The sequence below is a fragment of the Aythya marila genome (genome assembly GCF_965140915.1).
Source record: "Aythya marila genome assembly, chromosome: 1".
Classification (NCBI taxonomy): domain Eukaryota; kingdom Metazoa; phylum Chordata; class Aves; order Anseriformes; family Anatidae; genus Aythya; species Aythya marila.
In genome coordinates, this window is record NC_139042.1 from 61,968,682 (window position 1) to 61,995,529 (window position 26,848).

General features: G+C 36.9%; 1 protein-coding gene across 1 annotated transcript in view; it reads right to left on the reverse strand.

Moving 5' to 3' along the window:
* MYO16 (myosin XVI) overlaps positions 1-26,848 on the reverse strand; it is a gene marked incomplete at its 5' end in the record, with an annotated part of 305,366 nt that overhangs the window by 11,499 nt on the left and 267,019 nt on the right. Inside the window, 2 exon segments of the mRNA XM_082751937.1 lie at positions 3,808-3,899; positions 10,271-10,429. Of these exon segments, the coding sequence (XP_082608063.1) occupies positions 3,808-3,899; positions 10,271-10,429 (251 nt within the window).

Below are 26,848 nucleotides of genomic sequence, written 5' to 3' on the forward strand. Positions count from 1 at the left end.
TCCAATATGCTTTGGATCACTTCCTGGGGTATGACTAAACACGAATAACAAAATCTTCTACCTAGACAAGATTATGGCACAAATGACCAGAAGCAGCATATCTCCCATTTTGGTGCTTTCTTTCACTATGGAAGAAAATTATGGGGTAAGAATTCAACACTACAGGTCCAAGCACATTGTAAAGTCCCAAAATGTTTAAACAAATCACTGAAGAATTTGACAAAAGCCAGCATTTCAGTAATTTAAAATCAGTTATTTTAAATCAAGTTTGGACATGTCAGTTTCCAAGTTTTCTAACGTTCAGGGAGCAAGCAGGTGAGCTGAAAAAAGGCTTTCTGCAGTAGCTGAGTGTGATGCACTGCCTGCAGCTGATGTATTTGGATTTAGATGCTAAGAGCAAAGTAGGCTTTGCTGTATGGGTGGATCTGGATATTGTTTCTTGCAGGGTTGTTTTGCTGTATAATTCTAGTTTACATTTGAAGATTTTCTTGACTAAAATGTTTTGTTTTACAAAGAAAACATAAAATACATGGAGCCTAGCATCCTGCGTTGCTGAGAAGAATACGTGTGTTTCTTTGCTAATAAATAGTTTCTTAAAGACCTATTATCTGAACAAAATAAAATACATGAAACTTTTGGATAACTGGTTCTGAGAGCTTTGATCTCCAAATCCAAGGTTCAGTTTTCAATATTACAGATTTATATCTGATGTTAAGTTCTTTATATTTTATGTTGTGCTTACTTGCAATATATAGATATAATCACTTGGAAATCTACAACTGTACAGCCACAATACAATATGAAGGAAAATGCATTAGCTAAAAAAATCATACTTTGCTGTTCACACTTTTTCTGATGAGACAAAAATCAAACTTTATTTTCTTTATTTTTAATTATTTTCTTTATTTTTAATTATTTTCTTTATTTATTTTTTTATTTTTGGATACAGAATGAAGTATAATTTTATTGTGTAAGTTTCAAATAAGAAATATTTTGGTAATATTTTAACATATTTTTTTTTCAATTGTTGTCTTTTCATCCTGTTAAAGTAGACCTTTAAGGAATAATGGCCTTAGAAAACCATCATTTGTGGTCAAGACTGAACTTATTTTGTTTTCAGTAGATTTCACTTTAGAGATGATCAGTAAAGTTGCTGAGTTCAAATCTGCATGATATTTTATACTAGTAATTGCTTCCAGCAGTATTTGTTAAGATTGATCATTATGATGCATGTTGACAGATACCGAACTGAAGAATTTGCTCTCTGAAATGTGTTGGTTTGCAGTGTGTGGAAAGTTTCAGGCAGTGGCACAGGTAATTATCACCTTATGTGACAATATGATGGTACTGCAAGCTACAATACCTAAACTTTAGTTGGTTGTATATGAGCCTTGAGATCCTGTGACAAAAATGAAATTAACTCCTGTCACTTCAGGAAGGAACTAGCAGGGAGATATTAAAAAATACATAAATATTAGAAGTCCCTGAAGGCTAATGAACCATTTTCCTTTAGCTGAAATGACAGTGTCAGCCAAGAAACACGAGGACCCAGTCTTTGTTTCTCTCTCTAAAGCAATTAGTCAATCAGTACCTTCAAAGATCTGTGAAACAATCTGTCCTATTTCATATGTCTGTACAAGAATTACTTTAAAGTGATAAGGTTATTGTATCAAAGCCTGGAAAAGAGTTTTACAATAGGGTTGTATGCTGTTAAGACTCATCCGCAGCCTGCTAAGAAATGTCAACTGTAATTAAAACCAATCATTTTCAGATATATGGCAGGCTTTTGAAATAGTGAAGAATTATTTTTACAGTAAGAATATTCAGCCCTGTGAACACAGATTTTTTTCTTTTTTCTTTTCTTTTTTCTTTTTTTTTTTTTTTGTGGGAGGAAGATTTTTCTTTTTCATTCTGCAACGCCATTTTGGAAGATGTTTATTCATTAAGAGAATTGTATCAAAAATCACTGAACTGCATGTTCCTTCTCTAAACTTGTCACAGTTCTTATTAAGGCTGCATTTAGGGATCGTCCCTGCATGTAATTCTGAGTACATGGCATGGAATATATTTTAAAGATTTGTGAGACATTTTGCCAACCATCTATTTACTGAAAAGTGATATTTCAAAGTACTGAACTGAAATTGTGTTAAGCTTTTGGCAAGTAATGTTGGAAGAATCAAATATAGAAGTTTGCAAATGGTTAAAGACTTTCTTCTAAAATAAAGCATTTAAATGTGCAGACTAATTTCACATAAGGATACAGTTTCCACTTGTAAAGATAAGAAGAGGAAAATTACTTCTTCAGGTCCAGTTCATTTAACTCTCCGTGTACTGCACTGAGGTAGTAACTTAAACGTGAGCCCCATTGATCCCAGGCAAGCCCTTTTGCAACAGAGGTGTAAGGTGCTCCACAATGACTGTGTGTCATTGTGTAAGGTTTATCACTGCAGCAATGTCTGAGATTTGGGATTTTCATTCACTGGAGAGTGCTCCTTGGCCACTCTCATGCCCATTAAGGATTTGGTCGTTTATCAGAAATGTATAAATATACCATCTCCAGTTGTCCTTATAATCCCATACCCCCTTCCAGTATGGTGACATGGCAGTAGGCCTGTCAGAGAGGTGTAGTGATGGCAAAGATTTGTTCATTTGCACAAGAAAGGTATGTGCCTGTGTGTGCCAGTGCAGTTCTGGCAGGGCTGTCATACATTTGATGAGATCAGCAAAGTGCTGAGTACTGCCCTGGCACAATTCTTCAGTTCAGAGTTAAGTGATGCAGTTTTGCCTGTGCTTTGGACAGTGGGGCATAAAAACAAAATGTGAAGACTTCTGTACTACTTTGCTCCCATATTTGATCAGTTGCAACATATTGTTTTTCAAAGTTATGTTAACACCTAATATGATGCTGAAGGTAGAATCCCTTTCCTGTTGGAGCCAATGGACAAAGATTCATTCACTTTGTTATGGCCAGGTTATCATAATGAAATCTCATCTGTCTCCCACAGAGAAAAACAAACAAAAAAAACAAACCATCTTTTAAGTGTGATAAAATACTTCCCTTACCTTCTGGTAGTGTATTTTGGAAACTGTAGCATTGGTTACTGAGAGCTTTCTGTTGAGGAAACTCCTCTCAGCTCCAAAATATTTTCTTTTTGGACAATATTTAGCTTTATGGTAAAATTCTTACAGTCTCACATATATAGATATATATAAATAAGAGTCAGAAACACTGTTTTAGGAAAAGAAGACATAAAGACAACAAGAAAATACACTAATGTTATTTAAGTGAAATAAAATAATGCCTCAATTGGGTACTTAGAAAGTAAAGTGTTTCTCTTTACATATAAAATGCTAAAGTAAAGAATTAAGAAAATGTATTATGAAAAAATTTGTTCCTTCTTGTTCATCTTATGCACATCAAAAAAATCTATGTTGTTACTATTAAGTGGCACTAGCTAAACAGAAATTTTAATATACACAAAGTGTAAGCTTCACACACCTGTTGTTACTTAAATTGACGCTGATATTTTGATTTTAAGCGTGCAGCATGGTTATCTTCACAACGGAAAAAAAAAAAAAAGAAAAAAAAAAAAAGAAAAAAAGAAAAAAAAAAGAAAAAAGAGTATATTAATCATTGTCCTTAGCTCAGTACAAGCCTGTAAGAAAAGTCTGCGTTTTTTAACACCCAACACATAGATTTGAATCAAGAAAGCTTTCACCATGCAGGCAGTACAAATTTTTGCTCTCTTATGGAGTAAAAATTACTCTCTTTCACTGGTTCCATTAGACCATTAATGACATTTTTACCTGAGTAGTGTGGCTCTCTCTGTGTCTTTGAATCGATGAGCCTGCTGTACTGCTGGCTGACAGTCTTGAATATTCATTTTCCTCTGGTAAACCTAAAGCAGAACAATCATAATTTATAATCTGACATTTATGCATTGGCTGATTTCAGCATCAGATTCAAAAGATCTTGATGTGTTTTACTGCAAAAGAATTAAATACATCTCTCATTTGCCTGCGTATTTGTTATTTCCATGCTTACTGAAGCTGGACATATTATTGTTTATCAAGCACAAATAGTATCATAGGTATGCATGCTGGCTTACAGAAGGAGCAATTGTACTGTAAGAGCCTACAAATAGCACATTACCTATACATTGGCCAGGGACTCCTCCTGCAATGCAGAAACCCCTGGCCCCTCTTCCCCTGGCTCTTTTTCATCACAGAAGCAATGCAAAGGGAATGGAAAACAGGTCCGTGGTCTGCTCTCAAATTAATGTCTCTAGTCACAAGGGAAGTTGAGAGTAGATCCAGGATTTACAACTTCATCTCATCCGTATACTGTTGGTTTTTTTTGTTTGTTTTTTTGTTTGCGTGTTTTGTGTAATTTTTTACTTATTGTGTACTCTCTGTATGGGAATTAGATAAAAGTTAGCCGTGTAAAAAGCAGTCATCCAATGTAAAAGAGCCAGGCAGTCTCACTCTGGAGACAAGAGAAACAAGCACCTCTGCACAGTGACCTTAGAGCGGGGCTCATGGCCAGCACCTCCCTATCGCTTCTGCTGGAGTGAGAAGACCATTCCCACAGCTCTTACATTAGACTAGGTACCTACCTTTTGGGTGGCTAAAACTAGAGAAGCTGAATCTGGGCATAGATATGTAACTGTGAGATGAAATGAGGTGAATCCTACTGTTTGTGTATTATACACAACGTACTCAGAATTGTGATGGAAACAATTCAAAGTTCAGATGCAACGAATCCTGAACTAATTATGAGATTATGTACTGTACTACCCATAGTTCAGTTTCATGTTCCTGTTCAGTTTCTTGTTCAATCAAGAAACTGCCATAGAAACACTCTATTGAAATATGCTTGTCCTACAAACCTCTATCTTCTGTATTAAAAATGTTTACTTTTTTATTTTGATAAATGAACATTAACTCTTTTATGGTTAGCAATATATGATTTAACTCACGTAAGTGTAAGTTGCATGAAAAATCTCATAAAATAACCTGTTTCTGTGAGAGAAATAAAACAAAAGTTTTAAAGAGAGTGAATGATCCTTATTCTCTTTTGGCCTCTTTCTCATTTTTAGTTTCCCCCTAATACTGGTGCATCTCCACAACTCTGTAGATAAGGACAGCTGCTTTATTTATATTGTTCTTCTGAATGAAGTTTGTGTAAACTATTTGGAGCTTTTTCTACAGATTCACATCATCTGGACTTCTTTTGGACACATACAGGCAATGAAATGGTGGAAGCCCTGCTTGCAGCTCTGGAGACAGGACCAATCTTGTGAGAACCCAGCATTTCAGTCCTTTTCTGCCTCATGCAGAGAGGACATCTGACCCTGTTCTCTCATTGCTTTGAACTATCCATTATTTTGATTTACAGTTCTTTTTTTTTTAAAGGTATATATTGGAGCTAGGTCCAATACTCATGGTCTCAAGCATTCCAGGTTTGTAAAACATACGTTACCACTATTTTCTTACATTTATTAAAGTCAATAAGCAATCCCTATGCTACAACTGTAAATTTCTCCTCAGCAAAATCATATATTTGTTGACAAATGAGATACTTTAAATAAATGTTTTTATTTATTTGGAATTTCCCCCCAAAATCCATTTTTGTCAACACAAACCAAATCCTTTTTTTTTTTTTTTAATTAGTTTCTGAACTAATAATGTATTCACATGGATTCATTTTGTACATATCTCAAACAACAATAAAAAAATTGTCTACTATTTAACTCAAAATGCCTTTTAAAGTATGTGTTATTAATTTAACTCAAATACAATATATATTGTAAAATATTTGCATGATTCTAGACACCATAAATGAATGAAAAACTTTCCTAGGCCAGCAATATGCCTTTCCAAAAGATACTGCTTTTGCACTGTATTCATACACTTTAGGATCTATGGTGCATGACAGCCTTGAGCTAATAATAAGGTTATCAATGATTTTCTGTTTATTCCTATGAAAAGCACTTTGATAAGCAGCCTTATCAAGTAAGTAAAGTTTCCATGTACAGCAACAGCACGTCAGCACAGACATGGAAAGCAGAGGCTTGGTGGAGTTTGGAAAGATAAATGGAGTAGTTGATTGAACTCTGAAAGTTTTCCTTTACGTACACCTAAGTAAATATTAGGATACCACAGCTGTGCACTGAATAAGACCTTGCTTAATTCAGCACAAGGTTGGAAGCATCAGTTTAGCAGGGGCAGGCATAGAACAACAAGAAATTAATTTAATGAGAGGTTCAGGCTGGAGCACAAACTATGACATAAAGACTGGGATTTCTTGAAACTACTCTCGAGTTACCCAAAGTAAGTCTAATTGTGATTTTTCTGGAAAAATTCTGCTTTGTAAGGTTACTGAAATCATACATGGTGGTGACAATGACAGCAGGGAATATGATTCAATCAATAATCTATGGCTGAGGAAGATAAACAAAAGAAATGTATTTCATTATTTTCATGTAATAAGAATACAGCCTTGTCCCAATCAATATGTATCTTCAAACTAGAAATACAATCTTTTACTCACTTGCCTCCATAATGCATTTTCCATGTTACTTCAAAGGAAGGTCCCACAGTCAAACCTTGATCTTACTACTATACTTCCTTCTTCCCATGCCTGCCCTGCTCTCATATGCTCCTCTTACGAACCTTCAGATAAATGGCTTGCATCTCAAAATTGCTGAGATCTAGAGCACTGGACATCTGGAGGTGCTTCTGTGGTTCCAGAGAACCTCTAGTCTCAAAGGCTCCACTTCCCCAGAACAGGGGGGCCTGCACCTCCTGACCTCCAGCATATTTTCCAATTCAACAGCAACATCAGAGATGCTCTGGATCTTTACAACTGTGACCACAAATCATAACCCAAATCTTCTACCTTTCTCAACGATTCTGTATCCACACACAGGTTCGATCTAGTGATAAGCTCCACTCGACACATTGGTTGCTACAGTGTAAAAGAGGCATCACCAGCAAGGGCAAGAAGGTGACATAAGACTCTGCACTCAATACCATGTAGCTTGTGTCATGGGGACATAACCCTTTTCTGTCAGGTTGTCTGCTGTGACACTTCTCCCATTCTATGTGCAGATGAGAACCTGTGGCCTAATGTGCTAAGATTTGGGGTTAAATTTCAAAAAAAAAATGTACCGCAAACTGTAGTCTACTGGTGACCTGCTTAGACAGAATGGCTACCTTCTTGACAGATGAACTTAGATGAGATTAATCCCCTCACCAAAATAATGCATAAGGCTCTTGGGGAAACAGACAGGTTCTTGACAGCTACTCTTATGCTGATCAGCATAAACTAGACAGTGACTCCTCTCATGTGTATCTCCTCACCACGAACACGGGACCCCGGTTATAACTGGAGGGAAGAGGATATAACCAGAGAGGCTTCCTTTGAGGGACAGCAGGGTGCCAATGGAGCTGTATACATGCATGGCACAGTGTGAAGTGCATGCTTGTACGACCATTGGGCAGGATGCAGCCCAAGCCAGAGTCCTTTGGTCCAACAGGACTGCGTCATCTGTACAGTTTTCAGTTGGATCACACTGGGTTAAGTACCTCTACAACACAATCCACTGGGGGTAAAAAAGTGTCATGTATAGCATAAAAGATTGCTATAAGGTTTATAACTACTCTTTGTGCTTGGACAAGAAAATAGAAGAAAGAAAAAAAAAAAAAAAAAGCTTTCTTTTAGAACAAAACTGTAGATATGGAAAGTTTGTGGAAGAAAACTAAAAAAGTACTCTGTACTACTTCTACAGTACAGAGCTGTAGAAAACTGTTACTACTAATATTAAAGATAAACTAAAGAAGAAGAGGATTACTTTACATAAAATGAAAAAGAAACTTCTATTAAAATTCCAAGCAAACAGCAGTGCCAGATATTAAACTCAGCTTGTGAAAGCAACACAGCATTAATCTATTTGGAAGCTGAGCCAGCTAGCTTTTTAGCTGCTTACTAATGGTTTTCTAAAGAATTCATCAGGTTAGAAGATTAACATCTTGGTCAAGTTGATTATCCTTATCACCATAGTGACTTTAAGTTTCATGATGCTTCAGAGAAGTGGTGCTGACACTTTGCTTCGTTCATGAAAGCAAAAGACTAGTCATATTTAAAAAGTGTCTCTGTATTAACTCACTTGAGTAACGCATGAATCTGGATTTTAGTTTTAACAATGAAAAGTAGAGTATACAGTTCCACTGTGTAACAGTGGGAAGCAAATTATTATATGCTCAAGGGTTTTGTAATCTCAGCATCAACTACTTAATAATACATTTCAAGTTTTATTTTCCTAAAAACTAGCTTGTATACACTAAAAGAAATAAAAAAGTATTTAACATGGAAATATCTTATGACACATTAAAAAATACTAGTGTTACCTAGAGATATCCGAAAAGACAGATTTTGAAATCATGATGAATCCTGGAAGGAATACTTTTTCTTTTAAGCAAACTGGCAAGCTGTTTTTCAGGTCACGTAATCTAAGTACACTAAAGTTTTCCATATTGTTAATTCTTTCAATTATTATTAATGCTATCTAGAAAACTAGAATTATGTACAACAAAATTTATTTTTTGATTTTGTTCTGTATCAGGGTAAAACTAAAGCTTTTCTAGAACAGTCTGATAGACAAAATGTAGATTTGAGCCTTATAATATCACAAATAATGTTAATTCCTTACCCAGTAGGATACTGCAAGACCTAAAGGGACATTTTTTCTGCTCATAGTATACAATAAATACCAAAAACATTCCTTACGAAAGCTGCATCAAAATTGGCAATCTTCCATTGAAACTTTGAGTTTGATGAATCAGTGTTTTTTAATGGAAAAAAATATCTTACTGGAAAATTCCACTGCACGACATTGCACCTTTATGATTAAACTTTCCATTTACAAATAGTTTAAAAATAATTACTTTATGCATAATAGATACTGTGTATTATCAATAAGAATAGCCCTGGCTACTAGCAGTTGCAAATACACTAATAAAAAATGCCACACAAATAATTATAAGCACCCATCTCGCCTACTAGTTGGCCTTTTATTCAAGCAACAACCATTTATTTCAGTAACTGCGATCATTTACTAACTTAACTATAATCATCACAAATTATAAACATAAATCATCACTTCATTTCTAAGCTGAAAGAAACACAGCTCTTGTGATTAAACTCCCAGTTAAGGGATCTGGGGATAAAATGGTTGCTCTTATAAAAAGCTGATCTCCCACAGGTCCCATTAGGACATCAGAATATATGATTAAAATCCTACATAGAAAGGAATCAAAGCCTTGCTCTACCCACAGATTTTGTGTTGCTGTAACAGTCTGACTGTTATACATACCGAAAATATGTTCCCTCCTCCCTAAATTGTTATATTCATACAAATGGGGAAAAGTTATAATGGACAAAGATGTCTTTTTCTTCTATTACAGTGCGTTCCCAGTTCCACGCAGGAATGAATGCACCTTTACACTCCTGTAACTCAGACTGGAAGAATTTTTTGCTTTGATTATCAGAGAGAACAGGAAGAGTTATTTTGGCAGAATAAATTTCATTGTGAAAAAAAAAAAAGAAAAAAGAAAATTATTTAATTTTGAAATGCTTCATTTCAAAGAATAAACCTTGATTTTTTCATTTCAAAGCTTTTGCATTTTTTATTTTTTTGACAAAACACTTGTTCCTCCACATCCCATTGAAATAAATACTTTCTATTTGTCTTATTGATATTCATACCATACTTGTGTATTTGTATGATATGGTTTTATGTAATAGAAGTGTTATATCCTTAGGATTATGTTTATAGGACCTTGAAAGATTTCATTTGGTCATTGCTCTTGCCCCATTTTGATCATCTTATTGCAATTATAAACAATTTGCCATTCACTAGCAAGGCACTTGCACCAGTGGGAGATCCCGATTTTCCATTTTCTGTTCAATTTTTATTGATTATAGGGTCAAAAGTCTCAAATCTCTGTTCTCCATGCCTTGGGTTACTTACAGACTTGGAGCTGAGGTAATTACAAATTCCTCAACAGAAGTTGTTTTATTTTCTTCACATTCAGCTTTTATTGGAGAGGGGCTTATCAGTTCATACATATGAAGTTAAGCCAGTTCCAGAAACACAGATATTTCACAACTGAGGAGATCCAGCTTGGCTATATCTTAAAAAGCTCATTGAAAGATGCACTTCAGCAATTTTACGTTAGAAGAGCTTTGGGATTAAAAAATGCTTACCATTTGATACTGAATTTCCATTTTCAGCAGTCACAGAACTGGACAGTGGATTAGACGACTGAGTTCCATGGTTATTTGCATTTTTATCCTGGGTTTCTGATCCAGTATCTGATGCATTTGGATCTTCCCTGCTCCTCAAGTTTAGATTAGTTTCAGCACCTGTCACAGAGAAAAAGCTTGTCAGCTTCCTATTTGCTACTGGCTTTTGCACATAAGTAGACAAAACTAATACAAAGAAACCAAATTTATCAAATTACTTTACTTAATCACTACATTTTTGCAGGGTTCTTCTTTGTTCCACCAATAGCTGTCTAAAATTTATGAAATTGAAAGGCATTAACAAAATTTCATTTGTACTCTTCTCTTTACACATACATCAGCTGATAAAACTCAACACATGTTTGTGTTGACCCTATTTCAGGTTCCATGTCTATGTCACAGGAGTTCATACACTGCTGTCATCACTGCAATGTCTTTCACCATTGTATTAGGTGATATGAGCACCAGCTATAACATGGCTTTATTTTGTTTCTCTTATTTCTAAGAAATGAAATGGCCTTTAATACAAAACCATACGTAGCAAGATTCCTGCCACCAGGGCCTCCATGTGGGCACTATTTACCATGTGTCGAGGCTCTCCAGCCATCGTCACTTTCTATAACGTTCCAGGTTTTCACGTTAAATTTTTTTTTGCCTTCTAGTTAAATTTCTTCAAGATACCAAGAGGAGCCCTGATCCTGTAGGACATCACAGGCTGCAGACAATGCACAAGTATTTCTCCAAAAAGAAGGGCAAAACTCTTCTCTTCTTCCCCCTTTGACTGATGGCACATCTCCACAAAGCAGAAGAGCTCACCACAAAGTGCCCTGAGCTGGCCCCAAGCTTGCTAGGCTTTGTCAGCCCCATGTTCAGCCATCAGGCATGCCATGCAAAGCTTTCCACTGCAGTTCAGAGGCTTAAGGGGACTCAGAGCTGGGAGACAAGACCATGAATGGATGGGGATGGCAGGAGAGAGCCCTACTGCATGTCTGGCATCCCAGACTATGCTTATTCTGCCCTCTGTGGAAGGGCTGATGAGACTGCGTTAAATGCTGCACTGGCAAGGCTATGCACTTTCTGGTGGATTTCTGTCTCTTTACTGTCTTTACATAAGTTTGGTGGTGAACATATATACACCCTGTTTCCTTGCCATAATGAGGTTTCTTTCAGAGAAGACAAAGATGAATTCTGTTCCCTCTTTGGCTAGCTGCATTTCAGCTTCCCTAACTCCCTCCACCCCCTCTGAGAGCTGGCGTTAGCTGCAGGTCTGACGCACAGTCGCTGACACGGGAGCAGAGGCCCTCATTTAGCACTCTAAAATGGAAATATTTCCTCTGTGACAGCTCTCAAAGAGCTATTCTTTGCTTTTGGTTGGGTTTTCTTAAGCCTTGTCATAATAACAGCAACAACCAACGAAGGTCAAAAGACTAGCTATTAAAACCAGCGTTATAGCATTTATCCATACTTCCAGTGACATCCTCAGCTCTCCCAAAGATGCAATACATCCTTGTAAGTCCTAAGAACATGAGCATTTTTCAAGGGAAAAGGAAAAACACTTCTTCATCAGGTAACAGATACTTTGCCTGCAGATTTTCAAACCTAATGCTGAGTGCATGGTCAATTTTTCATTTTCATGCCTTAACTGAAAAAAAATCTTGAGTTATAAAACACTAACATTTTAAAAATGAATTAAAATGAAAACTATACTTCCAGTTTGGTTGACTTGAAATGTTTCCTTTCATTGAAAAGGGCTTTCTTAGCTGTGTTTAGCCTTCAGTTATCTAACTCTGAATCTTTCTTAACATTTCCTTTTCTAACAAAAAAAGCTGTTTTGAAAAGTCAAAAAGTTCATTTCCAAGCTGTCAGAATAAAACATTTCAATGTTTTTTTATTCCCTTCCTTGCCCTCATTCCCTGATCCTTATTTGCTGCCAGATCTGATTGGAGTGTTTCAGTGGTGCTGTTTCATAAACTGCATATTTAGGCAAATGTGCTATGCACTGAAAAAATTAGGCCAGCTCTACCCGCAGTAACTGATTTGGGCAGGCGGTAGAAAGGGAGTCTGAGCTAGAAAATGCATGCAATACAATTATAAGAGCATGCCTGACTTAGCTTTTGTACAAGCAAGTTGACTGAAAAATGCATCTTTGCAGCTTGTATTAAATTTGTCTGAAAAGGAAATGTCACTTTCAGATGTTAATAGTCAGTGCACTTGCCTATAGATCATCATCCACCTACATAATTATTGTGCCACCTTTTACATAAAGAGTCTCAGGGGAAGTGGCTAGGATCCTTATTTTTCTTGATATCCAAAAGATGTATTGATTTGCCTGACATCTGCAATTCATTTGATTATTGAAGTGGAAAGACATTTTCTTGCATTTCTACTTTGTAGAAGTCTTTTGTTTTATAGGTACATTGATATCTTTTCATAGCATTCATGAAGCAGTCTTGGGGGAAAAAAAAAAAAAAAGATTATCTTTTCTTTATTGTATGTATAAGATGAAATACTACAAAACATTGTGGATAGCTGTTATTGAGCTAAAATATCATCATAAATTGGCAGAAACAAGTAGTGGACAAATATGCAACGTATCTGTTGGGACAGCTATCTAAATAAAGATCTGTTATCCCATTTGCTCTATTCAGTCATTGTGAGAAATGCACATCTTCATTTGCTAAATAAAAGAATCTTACAGGGAAAATACACTCCACAGTGCCTTACTTCCTTTCTCTCAGAGGTGAGAAAGAAGTCCATATTTTGTTTCAAAATAATCTGGATTATACAAAGTTACTTGCACTAATTTTCAATATAATGGGCTTCTTCAGCTCCTTCTTGAAGAAGTCATGTGAGTCTTTGGAAGAATGTAAACGTATACGTTGGCTAACTTCTAAAAGACTCCTGGAGAAGCTGGAGTTTATCCCTAGCAAATAATAATAATAATAGTAATAATAATAATAAAATCTTTATTTGTTTGGGGTTTTGTGTAAGATGGGTGATTTTTTTAAGAAAATCTTTTCTATACATAAGATAATAAGAGAACGTTTTAGTCAGGTATAACCAGGGTACTGTCCCTTGCTGCAAAACTTATATTGGGCAATCCAGGCTTGAAGGAACCTCAGGAAGTCCCTAGTGAATCCCCTGTGACTTTATCTTCTGCTCTGGGGTATCCCTCTCTGCTGCCTCCCCACTACTAAAATTTCTCTGAGACAAGCATGTCTCCTGACTGTCTGTCAAAACAGCTCTGTTCCACATCATGTACCATTGCACAGTGAGCAACTCTAAAAGATATATGAAACACTGTTAACTCTGAAGACTTACAGGAAAGTTCCCTGATTCTAATTTTATCCATCAAATATTGGTCAGAAATTCACTTCACTCAGTCATCTCAGTCATCTGATATAAAAATTTAGACTTTTCTAACATTAAAGTCAGCTTCCCCCTACTGCCATGAATCCCTGCAGAAACAAGTATGCTCTTTCATCCCTTACCAACTTTCTGGAACTATAATAAATACATATGGAAAAAACAATAGTTCTTACAGTTGTACATCTTCACCAACCCAAGCTTTTTGTGCAGACTTGTACTCTTCTGTTCTCACCAAACGGGTGGATTATCTGCTAGAAGTTTCCACTATTTTTTAATATATATGTATACATATATATAGATTTTAGTAACAGAATCTGAGCAGTTGCCAGCCATTTGAATGTTACTTGAAGAGTCATCTGTGCCTACTTGTGAGAGACTAGCTACAGAGAGGTATCAGCTTTAAGAGCATGGTGGGAGTTCATGATTATAAAAGGAATGCAAGCTTCAAGTGAAAACCTACAGACTGTTTGCAACAGTGAACAGCATTTGGATTATTATTCTGGCAAACTCAACTTGCCAAAAAGGTATCTCTGACTCAGTCAAATTCTGCTCTGACTAATCTTGCAGTTAATGAGGATGTATGGACTATGAGGGTGCATGGACTGGGGACATAATTTGTCCCACAATTGCAGCATAGTTAATAACTGGAAGCAATGTCATGTACAGTGCTTTTAATCACAGTACAACAAATCAAAGTGTAACAATTATTTCCTTTCAAGCAAGCTCCATATTCCAATAAACCCATAATTAATTATATCAACAGTACTTGAAAAGTGTAAAAGGAAATGAATACAAAAGAGGCAGCTTGTAAAATCTGCATTTGCATGCTAGTCTCAATATTCCTGGAAGAGACAAAGTTTAAAACTCATAAGGCATTGAATGAATATTAGCTTCACTTTAGAAAAAAAGTCAGAGTATAGCAATCATGGACATGATTTAACATAACTGCTTTTTTATTTTATTTTTCGAATCATTACCTGTCATTTAAAAGAAATCCAACACACTGAAAGTCTACGTGGAATAACTTCTTGTCAAAAGAACAATGTGAATTCTTTTAATTGAGCTATGATTTCCAAATATTATACTATAAATCTCTCTCTTTTTTTTTCTTTTTTTTTTTTTTTTTCCTCAAACATAAAATGTAGGATGCCAAGCACTGCAGTTATTTCATAAGTAGGATTTAGGTTGAATCAATGCTGTTATCACCAAATTAGAAAATGAACTAGTATAGGCTCTATTCAAATGACAGATTAAAGTGCAATAGTGAAATATTTTGAGGACCTATGATTTTTTATAAGGAAATTATATCTTTAGCCTATTTAATAAAGTCTAAAGCAAAGTATAAATCAATGATTGATATCAGCATTCAGGTGGAATCAACATAGACTTTTTTTTGCAGCAAGGCATGAAAAAACAGTATGTTATTAAAAGCCCAGCAGTAACTAACCTGGTTGGATTGTAATTGACTTTTCTGCCAATGCCCTTTTTTTTTTGCTCTCCTTTCTTTAAAAGCAGGCATATCCTTAGCTTATGTTCTTTTTTCAAATACTTCTTTTAACATTTAGTGCTCATTTACAGTCTGACTGAAAACTCATTAATAACAACAGAAGGCCTCCACTGCTTCCAGTAGGTTTTGGATCAGATTCATGCTTACCTTGGATGCTTTGTGCAGCACTGCCAAAGCATGACGGGATTCATGATATAGGGTAAATACAGACAGCCCCTTGCTTTGTCTGCCCTGGTAATTTTAATGTGCTCACAACTGTTCTCTGGCCCTGCGGCAAATGGTAAGAGACCCATGTCTAAACTATTAAACTTTCTTGCCCTCCACAGCAGAGAAGCTGCATCCAAGCTGTCTAGTGGGAATAGACCCTGGCCTGTGCCATTTCCTGAACCATGCTCAGATTTGTCTGGAAGGCAACCAGCCTTCCAGGTCCAAAACCTTGCCAGGTTTTGGACTGCTCTAACACCAAGAACCCAGATGACTGAGCTGCCATACCCAGGACATTCCCTGGCATTGGCTCATCTACTGAAATAGACATAGTCCTTTGCCTTGACTTGCTTTCAGAAATGAGTGGTCAATATTGAGTTCATCTTAGAAAAGAAAAGACAAAAAATGAACCTCGGACAGGTCGGGGCTAGTGGGGGCACTAAACAACTGCTTGGTCTCTACTAGGTAAAAGTTTTATCTTCACTTGTATTAGTCCAGTCTCTAATGATACCGGGGGAGCAAGTCTCCCAAGTTTTGCATTAATGTAAATGGAAGTCATATGGTCTATGAGGAGGTTATACCCCTCTTGATATGATCCATCTGATTTGACTTTTATCTGGATCAGTTTTTCAAGGTACATGTTCTGTTTCATTAATTAAACAGTGAGCTTAGGCTGAGTTCTCAACTGAGGAATTCCACTGTCACAAGCTAAGCTGGATGTATTTGTCCTAAACTAGAAACAACCTCTGCCCTGGTCCACAAAGATCAGCTCCATAAATCAGAAACCACCAATACTGTAGAAAAAGCTCAATAGCTTTTACACACAAGAACCAATCCTACAAAAGTGTATGAGACAATAATGGAAGTAAGTATACAAAAAAGGAGGAACTAGTCCCCCTTCTTGTTTATTGTCTGGAAAGAAATAAAAATAAAATTAAATAAAAACAGGATAATGTCTAACATTATTTCTTAATTCTTGAAAAACATGACTTTCTGTAACCAATAATCAATATATGGCTTTAGTTATCAAGATGCATAATCGTCCACCCTGTACTAGCAACTGTGAAAGACAGAAAATGTATTCTGGTAGATAAATTAATTTAATACTGGAGGAGAAGCTTTTTGTTCCTGAGCTTCCATGGAATCCAAAAGCTAAATAGCTTGATTTCCTTGAAAACTGTGGCTGGCGTCCAGCAAAATGAAAATTTCAAGTGAAGCAGCTTGTCACTGTACACATGAATAAGTAAGAACCGATGGATCTTATTAACTAGCATACGAAAGACAGAAATGTCTGAAAGACATTGCAGACAGAAGGGATTCTTGATCTGTGCCCTCATTCTTTCTTGGGAGAGTCTGGAGTATACAAAATCCTAGCAGCCAACCATGAATATTTGTTACATTTCCTGTGGTAACTGGACACTGTGAAGTGTGGGAAATAAAGGATGATGACTGCACAAATTACACAGATATTTTCTGACGAAGGAAAGGGAGAGCTGGGTTACATAAGAGGAGGTCATTTTATTTTGGTGCCAGTGTTTATCACTGTGTTTTGTTGCACCTTGGCAATTTCACTTGGCATTTCCTGTTTTGCTCTAACTTACTGCTGAGACACTGCTTGCCAGTGGAGTTTGCTAGCTACCCTCAGCACATGTTGTCTTGGGTGTCCTTTTGCTGGATGAATACATATTGCTTCAGATTAGCTCAGTTTACTCACATGAAGTCACACTGTGACCTGCTGTAGCATGACTGTTTACTTTGTCTGCTGAGAGCTGGAGGCAAACAGATGCATCTTATTTGCTGAAAGAAATGGAGCAGGATGAAAACTGTCAAGACAGGATTCCCCCAGCCTATTAGCGTGTATTGCCTGTCTCGCCCTCATAGCTGTGCTGCCGGCTGCCGCTGCAATAATTATTCATTGATTTATTTCATCTCACAAAGCCTGCCCTTGTAGCACCAATTGTCTGGGATTTCCCCCCAGTGATGCTGCTGCCTAGGATAGGCAGCAATGCATTTGTACTGTTGCTTCCAGCACCCTTCTCTCTGAGCTGCATAAACGGAGGTATTACAAACCACTCCAGAAATCTTGTTCTTAAATGAAGCACGTAAATAGAGCATGAAGGAAACACACAACTCCTGCTTTGCTCTGGGAAGACATACTTGTGGAAGCTCTGTATAAGTACCAGAAAGCAAAGAGAGGAAACATAGGCCATGAAGATCTTGAACTGACTCACTCTGCTTGAGATGAATTGCTCCTCTGAAGAACACTGTTGGTGTAATACTGGTCAGAGCTCAGAAGATAAGGCTGGTAGTGAGAAAGCAGTTGCTGAAGCACCTATAGGAAATCCTAGATCTGAGTAAGCCCTTAGGAACCATCAGCTCAAACACTTTTTTTGTATATCACTTTAGATCAACAGAAACAGTACACCTAGAATTGAAAATGTTTGAAAGGTTTCTCCAGCTTTTCTGTCTGACAGATTCATGTTGGTGGGAAGATAGTGCTCTAATTTTACACTGTTTTCAGCAATCACTACAAGCTACCAACTTTTCACTCCTTCGTAGAAGTAATGCTTGAGACACTGCTGTGCCAGGCAAACTTTCAGGGTTGGTGAAGGAAACTGTAAAAGCACCTTCTTTCCCAGTCTGGAGGACTCTGGATCATCTGAGATAGATCAGTTCCCATCATGAGACAAAGAATATTGCTGCTGAAGGGAAGAAAACTACCTTCTTAAATATTCATCACTGATAAAGAATATCTGGACAGACTGACATATCTCCTACTTGATAGCATCTGAGCAAGAATTTGGAATGTCTTTTAATGCATAGACTCAAGGCAGCATACATTTTTCAGAGAAGGGGGGTTTCATTTACCCTATCATCTTTAGATACTGATCTCTGCGGGCCTTTCTGAGGCTCCAACACCAACCACAGAGGGCAAGAAGGAAGGCAGCATTGCCTAGGACAATTTCCTGCCTCAGGAAAAGCATCTCTTCCCCCTGTGTTCCCCACCTTTTCAAGACTAATATGGAAAAGAGTAGCTGATTTTACTCTGTAATAGTTTTGTTTACTGTGAGGTGTGTTGATTGGCTCACCAAAGAGGCTATTTCTTGTGTTTGTGTGGTTAATCAACTGCTGCTGTGCTGGAAAAGGAGGAGGCAATTTGGTAAGAAACACAGCTTCCCTTTTTTAAACTGTTTTCTTCTAACTAATGTGGATGCAGCAGTTCTTTTTGAAGACAGGCATTTAAGTTTGTTTACTTTTGTGTGTGGTATCTCAGTAACAGAACAGCCATTACTGCTGGGCTTTAGCTGCTGTTGGAAAGAATTATGTGATGAGACACTGTCTCAGCCTTCCTCCCCCTCGAACACAGTTGCAAATATTGTGAAAATAAACAAACAAAAAGAAAAACAACAAACAAATAGACAGGGATTTGCCACTGCCAACAACATCACATCAGTTCTGTTTACTTTTCCCAGAGAATACTTCTACAGATTTTTCAGAATCTCTCTCATAAGAGCTCTGGCACCAACTGCAACACATAAGTCCTAGACTAAGTGACTGCATTGGGCAGATGAATTGTTTGAGCAGGTCCTGAGGGAGAATCCAAGGAATCCAAGGAATATCCAAGGAAAATCCAAGGAATATTTTTGGATCACCTGTATTGTCAACCTTCCCACTATATAGACACAGATATTCTGGAAAACCTCTGGACAACTTTTGCAATTTGTTTTGGAAGTGAACTTCCCAAATAAGAATTGAATTTGGATATACTTCTTTAGCTTGTTTTTAAGTTCATTTTGAGGGATACAGAGATGGTCAGTGTCACATCCACAATCTTAAGGCAGGACCATATGGATATATCACAGATGCAGTGTGGTAAGTATCCATCCTGTATAGAAATACAGCCAACCCGTGGCTAAAAACTATCACTTCATTCTACTGATATGTCAGCATCATTATACGGGGACCAGCCCTGAAGGAAAGAGATAGAAGAAATAATGAAACATTAAATTTCAGTGCTGAGATTTTTTTCATACATTGTTTCTTTTAAAATTTGCACCCCACAGAGGATAAAATTAACCTTCACTTTTTTCATTTTAAAATACAGTGAAAACTCTAGCCAAGAGAACCTTGAACCTGAAGGCCTCTTTATATTCACTTTCACTAGTGGGCTTGGGGAGAAGGCAGATGCTCCAAATTTCTACTGCTAATTCAGTGCTCCATTTTCAAATGCTCTCCTACTCTCCTGATAGCACATTTCAGTTATGAGGGTCAGGGCACCCTCATGTTTATGACCACATCTTTTCCCATTCTTTTTCTGGCTGCCTTCTCTTTCTTCTCCATCCAGCCCCACAAAATGCCAATGTTGTAACTGGAACACAATCAACATGTGGGATTGTTTCATGAGTCCTGTCAAGAACTTTGGGTCATCACTGATGTGCTGGAGTCTGTGCCATCACAATGGCATTGATCTTGGATATCTGAGCCAAAAAGTTTAGATGCAGCTTGGTTTGTTTGTAACAGGCACAAACATGTCTTTGGTTTCTGTGCAGACATACCCCTAAGTGACATCCTGACCACTGCTGAAACGGCCACTCTTGAACTTAGCCAGGACCAAAACAAGTCAAAATGCTTTACTGTTAACATTTTCAGTACGAAAAAATTCAGCATCTGTGATGCAAACCATTTCGATACTTTCCAAACATTTTCAAAAGAGTTGACATGAAAGAATGTTTATTTCTGCACAGAATTTCAGAATGCTTGATTTTCATTCCAGGGCAAAACAAAAATAAATGTCACAATCTTGACATTTTCTATGAAATGGAATTACTGCTCTTTACTTAGGCTTTATGCAAAATATGATTTAATGCTGAGATGGATATAAATAATTAAAAGCATCTGAACAGATTTCTCACTCAAATTGAGAATTAGAGACTTTCATTAAAATGAGTGTTCAAATTTCATTCTCCACTATGTTCCAAATACCCATAGTCCTGTAAAGTCAAGAGATATGATGTTTACTGCCAAATATCTAATATTCTTGGTTGGTCTTAGGAATGAAAATGTGCTAGAATTCAATTTGCTTGTTCTCTCAGATATGACTGATGTCTCACATTAATGTACCTTTGTTTTACAACTGGTGATGCAGTTGTTCCTAATCAAAGTCCTTCATGGTTGTCCACATCGGTTCACACATAAAAAACACTGAAGACTGTTTATTATATAAAGAAGCCCACAACACTGTCACTTGTCAACTTTTCAAACCAGTGCTGAATTTGGAACAATGATATTGCATCAGATGGTGAAGAATCTACATTGTTATGAAAATAAGAATCCTGTAAATCTTCACCTGAAGGACTGAAGTCACTATTACATGTGGGATATTACTAAAATCCATGGGCTTGAAACACCCTAAGTTGAACCAGACTGGTGTGGTTACTGTTCTCCAGTATGAGACAGGACAAAGGGGACATGCAGTAAATTGAACCCAAAAGGAAAAATAGACAATAAGAATTAATTATATAAAAGGAATGCCTGCAGTTCTCAGAAATGGACCATTTAAAAGGAACATAAAATTGTGCTGCTACTTCCTGTTAAGCACTGACTGGGTATGAACACGAGAGTCCCCACTGGGTCAAACCAAGGGTCTGTCAGCTCCAGGATCCTTTTCTGACAGATGTAAATAATTACAAGACTGAGTAAAAAAATGAAGTGATATTTCCTGTGTGATATTGGGGCTGTACAGCCTCCTCCAATGTCTATATGACTGGATATCAGCTTTGGAAGTGTGCGTAGGAGTGCTAAGAATTTGGGTTTATTTTCATTGTAAGCACATCAAATGCAAAATAAATATGATAAAGCTTTATGACAATAACCATTCAATTTTCAGCTGAAATATAAATTAGTTTTGATTTATTCTTTTCTAATAATCTTCAGGTAAAAATTGTCTATCATAATCTTACACCATAGCTTAATTTTCATGTCACAACTGAAAACCAAAGCAACCACACACTGTAGGATTTTAGGCAGTAAGAGCAAACACTGAAATCAACCAGGAAGAGAAATGCTTCAGTGAAAAAAATAATAATATTGTCACAATAGAAAAACAAATATCTCTACACTGTGAAAATATTTTAGTTTTCGGATTCTGAAATGGAGAATTATCCTTGGTATACTGTATTTATCCTAAAACAGATCTTTTTTTGTGACACATTATCTAGATAGTGGTAGCCTTACAGATGAGGAGAAAACTGCAGATTAAGGGGATATCTTCCAGGCTGTAAAATGTTCATAAAAATTCTGCAAACAGAAATGAAGGGTGCTTTCTCTAGACTCTTCTAATGCCTTTCCTTGCTACAGTAATGCAAATCACAATTGTTTCTTCAGAAAAATCACACAGTATGTGCTGAACAGCAATGGCATTGCAAGCAGTTCAGTCTCCTTTGTTATTTTCTGCACAGGGCATCTACAGCTAGCCAAGAGTGGGACTTTTTCATGACTCACATTAAATTGTTAGTAGCAATGTTTTGGCTTTTTCCCACTTCTCTGTAACTCCTGCAAAAGATTCAGACTGAAAGCTGCAAGTAGTCCATAGTGAATCAGAGATGATGACTCTCCTGTGTTTAGATAGCTAATCTGAAAATTAGTCATAGAAAGTCACCCTCATTCCCTGGTAATTAAGGCAATTATATAAACAGATATTAATCTTTCTCAGAGAAGTATTGTGAAGATAAATTCATTAAAGTTTTAATGCTTTGAGAATTTTTCTTCAAAGATGTTATACAAGTCCAACATCTCATGTAATCATTCCTCCAGAACTCACAGGTGAAAGAAGACAAAAGGTGACAACACAGCTTTTTGTGTTAGTCATGTTTTGTAAGTTGTTAGCTTTTGCCACAAAGAAAGTAAAACTATTACATTGTATCAGTATAATGTAGGAATAATGAGATGCAGATATGAACATTATCTTTATTAAGTTGCTTAAGAGGAAAAGCTGACTGGCTTAGAGGATAAGGGACTGGGATTTCATCTCAGAAACCCCAGTGGGAATTTAATTTGCAATCCACTGTTGAGATGTTAGCTGCACAATAGTAGCTTACTCTAATCTGCTGATAGAAGCAAATTATTTACTAGCTGTCAAAGGGATACCCGCCTTTGACAGGTCAGTATTCCCTATACATACACATTAAATCCTGTTATTTTCCAAGTTTGAGCCAATTTCAGCAATGAATATTTGGCAAACTTTAATCCCAACTAGGTACATCTAAATATTTGCACTATTTTCCATTGGTAACTATCTTCCTATGACTTCCAGTGCTTACACTGGAGAATGTGAAATACTTAACTTATACGTGAAGCTACCTGAACTGGAAACATTTCACTTAGGACATGGGTAAAAAGGGTTTTATATGGGTGGCAAACATCTGAACAGTGTTGATATTTTGTATGTCTTTTCTGTTCCTGTTATATAAGTTACTAAACTTTTTTTGGGGAACAAACAGGTTACTGAAGCGTAGACTTGCATATACAGACCTATTTTTAATGAAATTCTAACAATAATTCACAAAACTTGAAGCTTATACATTGATGGGCTAAATAAAGGAAAGGTCTTCCTAATCTCATTTCCTGAGCATCTGAATCTTAGGCTGCAAGTTTACACATCTTCTTTTGCTCACACACAGAAGGCAAGTATCTGTACCAACCCATGCTCAACCAGCAGGAAGGAGAGAAGACTTAAATCTTTATCTCAATAGCCTGATTGTAAGCAAACTCATCCAGGTTAAATGGAAGTCATGTTTCATTTGCTCTTTTCTTTTTGGAATCCACACGAGTACTCACTCAGCCAGTCTGAGCACAGATGATGGGCAGAGAATTACTCCTTCTTTTGTTCTGAAGCAGAAACAATTCCACTTTGCATGGAATAACTTAATATTAACTGTATCCAATTATGAGAAACAATGGTACAATGGAGCAATCTGATTATTATTCACCCATATTGAGGAAAAAAAAAACAAACTATGTCCTTGCTCCACAGATATTTAATATGAAGTATTTCAACATGTAACTGCCTCCTCCTTCCCAGGAATGCCTTAGATGTTGAATAGTGACAAAAATTTGTACATTCTGCTAGAAAGAGTGTGTGCAGATTAAGGCACTGATTTGGGTTTCATGAAGTCTAGTTTCAAGTCCAATGTTTTCATTTAAAAATACCTGGGTAGGAACTCTATACATGATCATTCACCTTCTATTTGACTTGCTAACTAAAGTTACTACTTGTAAAAAACAGAAGAATAGAAGAAAGGTGTGTGTGTATTACTGCTAATCTTCACTCAAGTCTCATTTTATATGGAGTAAGAGGGATTTCCTGTCTAACAATACATCTGTAGCTTCAATGGCAACTCCTTTCAAGCTTGGAGAAATCACTTCAGCTCAGTTCACAATTATTACAGTTTTGCTTATTTAAGCTGTAAGTTCTGTAGAGCTGAAAACTTCTCTCATTGTATGTATTTTGCAAGAAATTGCATTCTATACAACATACTGAAACTACTGTTGCAGTATGTTGAAACAATCGCACAGTATACATGTATGACTACTGAAACTACAAACTTCAGAGTTCAACAGGACAATATCCTGACAAAAATGCTTCTGTGTGTTAACAAAGTTCTTCCTGGGAAAACAGATTGATGCCCTAAACATCAGTAAGACAGCATGTGTGCAGCCAGCCAATGACTTGGTCATTAAATCTCATTCTGTGATAAGGTCACCCACTTAGTGGATGAAGAGTAGGTGGCAGATGTAATCTTAAAGGATTTTAACAAGGCCTTTGATACTGTATCTCACGGCATCCTTCTGGACAAATTGGCCAACTGTGATGTACTGTCCTGATGGTAGAGATCAGAGGGTTGTAGCAAATGGGGCTACCTCTAGCTGATGGACAGTCACTAGCGGTGTTCCCTGGTGCTCCATTCTGTGATGTCCTATTCAAAATTTTTATCAATGATGTGGATGCAGGAGTAGAATGTATCCTCAGGAAGTTTGCTGATGATACTAAACCGGGACGTCCTTTGAGGAGAGGCTGAGGACACCTGGGTTGTCTAGTCTAGAGAAAGGTGGCTGTGGGGTGACCTCATTGTTCTCCACAACTTCCCAAGGAGGGGAAGCACAGAGGGAGGTTCCAGTCTTTGCCCCCTGGGGGCTAATGGCAGGATGTGTGGGAATGGCACAAAGCTGTGCCAGGGGAGGTCCAGACTGGATGTCAGGATAAGTTTATGTACTGAGAGGGTGGACAAACACTGGAACAGGCTTCCTAGAGAAGTGGTCATTGCCCCATACCTGTCAGCGTTCAACAGGCATCTGGACAATGTCCTCAATAACATGCTTTAACTTTTGGTTCAGGCAGTTGGACTTGATCTCTGAAGCTCTCTTCCAACTGAACTGTTCTATTCTAGACTCTGATCATTACTTGAACCTGTAGATTATTTTGTTATTTTAGAAGATCAGATATGCCCAGGCTATAACACCAGGTAATGAAAGTTGGTGCCATTTGATTATTTTGTTGTTGTTGTTGCCTGTGTGAAAGAAAGGTGATCTCAGTTCAGTTCACAATAAGCCAGTAGTCCATCAGAAAACCACAAATCCATTCTAGTGGAATTCTGGATGATCATTTCCCACAGAGAGGTCAGGAGCCAAAAGGATATCAGTGTTCTCAGGCCTTGAAATTACTCCTCCATATAAGAGGGAGGCATGTTGGGAGATCTGTCTGTATTACACTTTTATTGGCAAAGAGGCTTTTATCTCCAAGGCTGATGATCCTGTACAGAGACTTATTGATTCCCATAGCTAACTTTCCTCGATTATGAAATGACCCACATTTGTACTTTCAGTTTGGAGTTAAAGTTGTTAGCTTATAATATAATATTTCTATAATATTCTATATAATATACAGAAATAAAGTAAATTGCACATTACAGAGTGCTGGTCTAGGTTGTGTCAATTTTCATGAATTTCCATTTAAAATTATTTAATATTTTTTACCACATCATCTCATATAAGTGCAATACTACAAATAATGGCATGAATTGAAAAAAGGAGGCAGTCTCCCAGGAACTTCATATGCATAAAGTAATAGGTGATAAAAAATCAGAAGGTAAGAAAACTTCTAGTTTTAGAGCCTATTCTGCCAATTGTCATTTATTTAATTGTATCAGAGGTTTAATAAAAGACTATTTATTCCAGCTGTTACCCTAGAAATGAACAAAACCTATGAAGTACACAAAAAAAGTCAAAAACATTGCACATACCTTCACCTGTATTTCCTTGTTACTTTCAATCCATCTGCTCATTGCTGAACTATTCATATGTAATTGCACTTAGTATTATGCAGTAGCTTCCTAGCTCATAAAATATTGATTCAGGTTTTTTATTCTATATCTTTTTTGAACTTTGATCTTTCATAGTTAGTGCTGCCCTGATGAAATATTTAGAAGTACAACATTTTCCATGCGAAAGGTAAATTTAGAGGTTTTATATGGTAGCCTGTGTTAATGCACCAGCTTCAACCCACAGGAGACCCAGGCTGAACTCTGTCTTGGTCACATTTAGTTGAAAACTGAGTTTGTAGAAATCCTCAAACCCAAAGCAAAAAATGTTTAAGGTAAAAGTCAATTTTCTGACTTAAATGGAGTAGGCTTACCACACTTCCTCACTAGATACATTTAGAGAACCTGAAGACAATATATCCTAAGAGCTGACTTTAAAATCTGATCATTTCTTCCTAGCAGATAAAAATGTATTAACTATATAATAAAAGCAGAGACCCAACTTAAACAAACAAACAAATCTGCATGTATTAATAGGTTTTGAATGTTATCAACTAACTGCCAAAGCAAACAAAACTACTGCACTATCTTTACAAATTTAATCAATTCCTATACTTAGAATAATAAACAAAGCATTCTCTTGAGGTTGAGAACTGATGAAGTCTCAATTTGTATCCCATGGCTGGTTGAAATAAACATCTAGGAACATGCAAGGTCCAGCTAAAACTTTTTCTAAGTCTGGAGGACTTACAAGAGGACTTACATCCACCAGTGTTTCTCTGATGGCTGGTAGAGGCCTTCTTCCCAAGTATAAGTCTCTTCTCTCCATCTAGTCACTGACTTTCATGAAACTTGTAGAAATTCAATTATTTTGAAATCTTCATCATAGAATCACAGAGTCATAGAATCATTCAGGTTGGAAAACACCTTCAGGATCATCAAGTCCAACTGTCAATCTGACTTACTCAGTTTCATCACTAAACCTTTGATCACTAAACCCTTAGTTCCACATCTCTTAACTATTTTCAGGGATGGGAACTCCATCACTTCCCTGGGCAGCCCAATCCAATGCTTGACTACTCTGTCCATGAAGAAATGCTTTATCCAATCTAACACCTCCTATCCCCCACCCATCCCACCCCC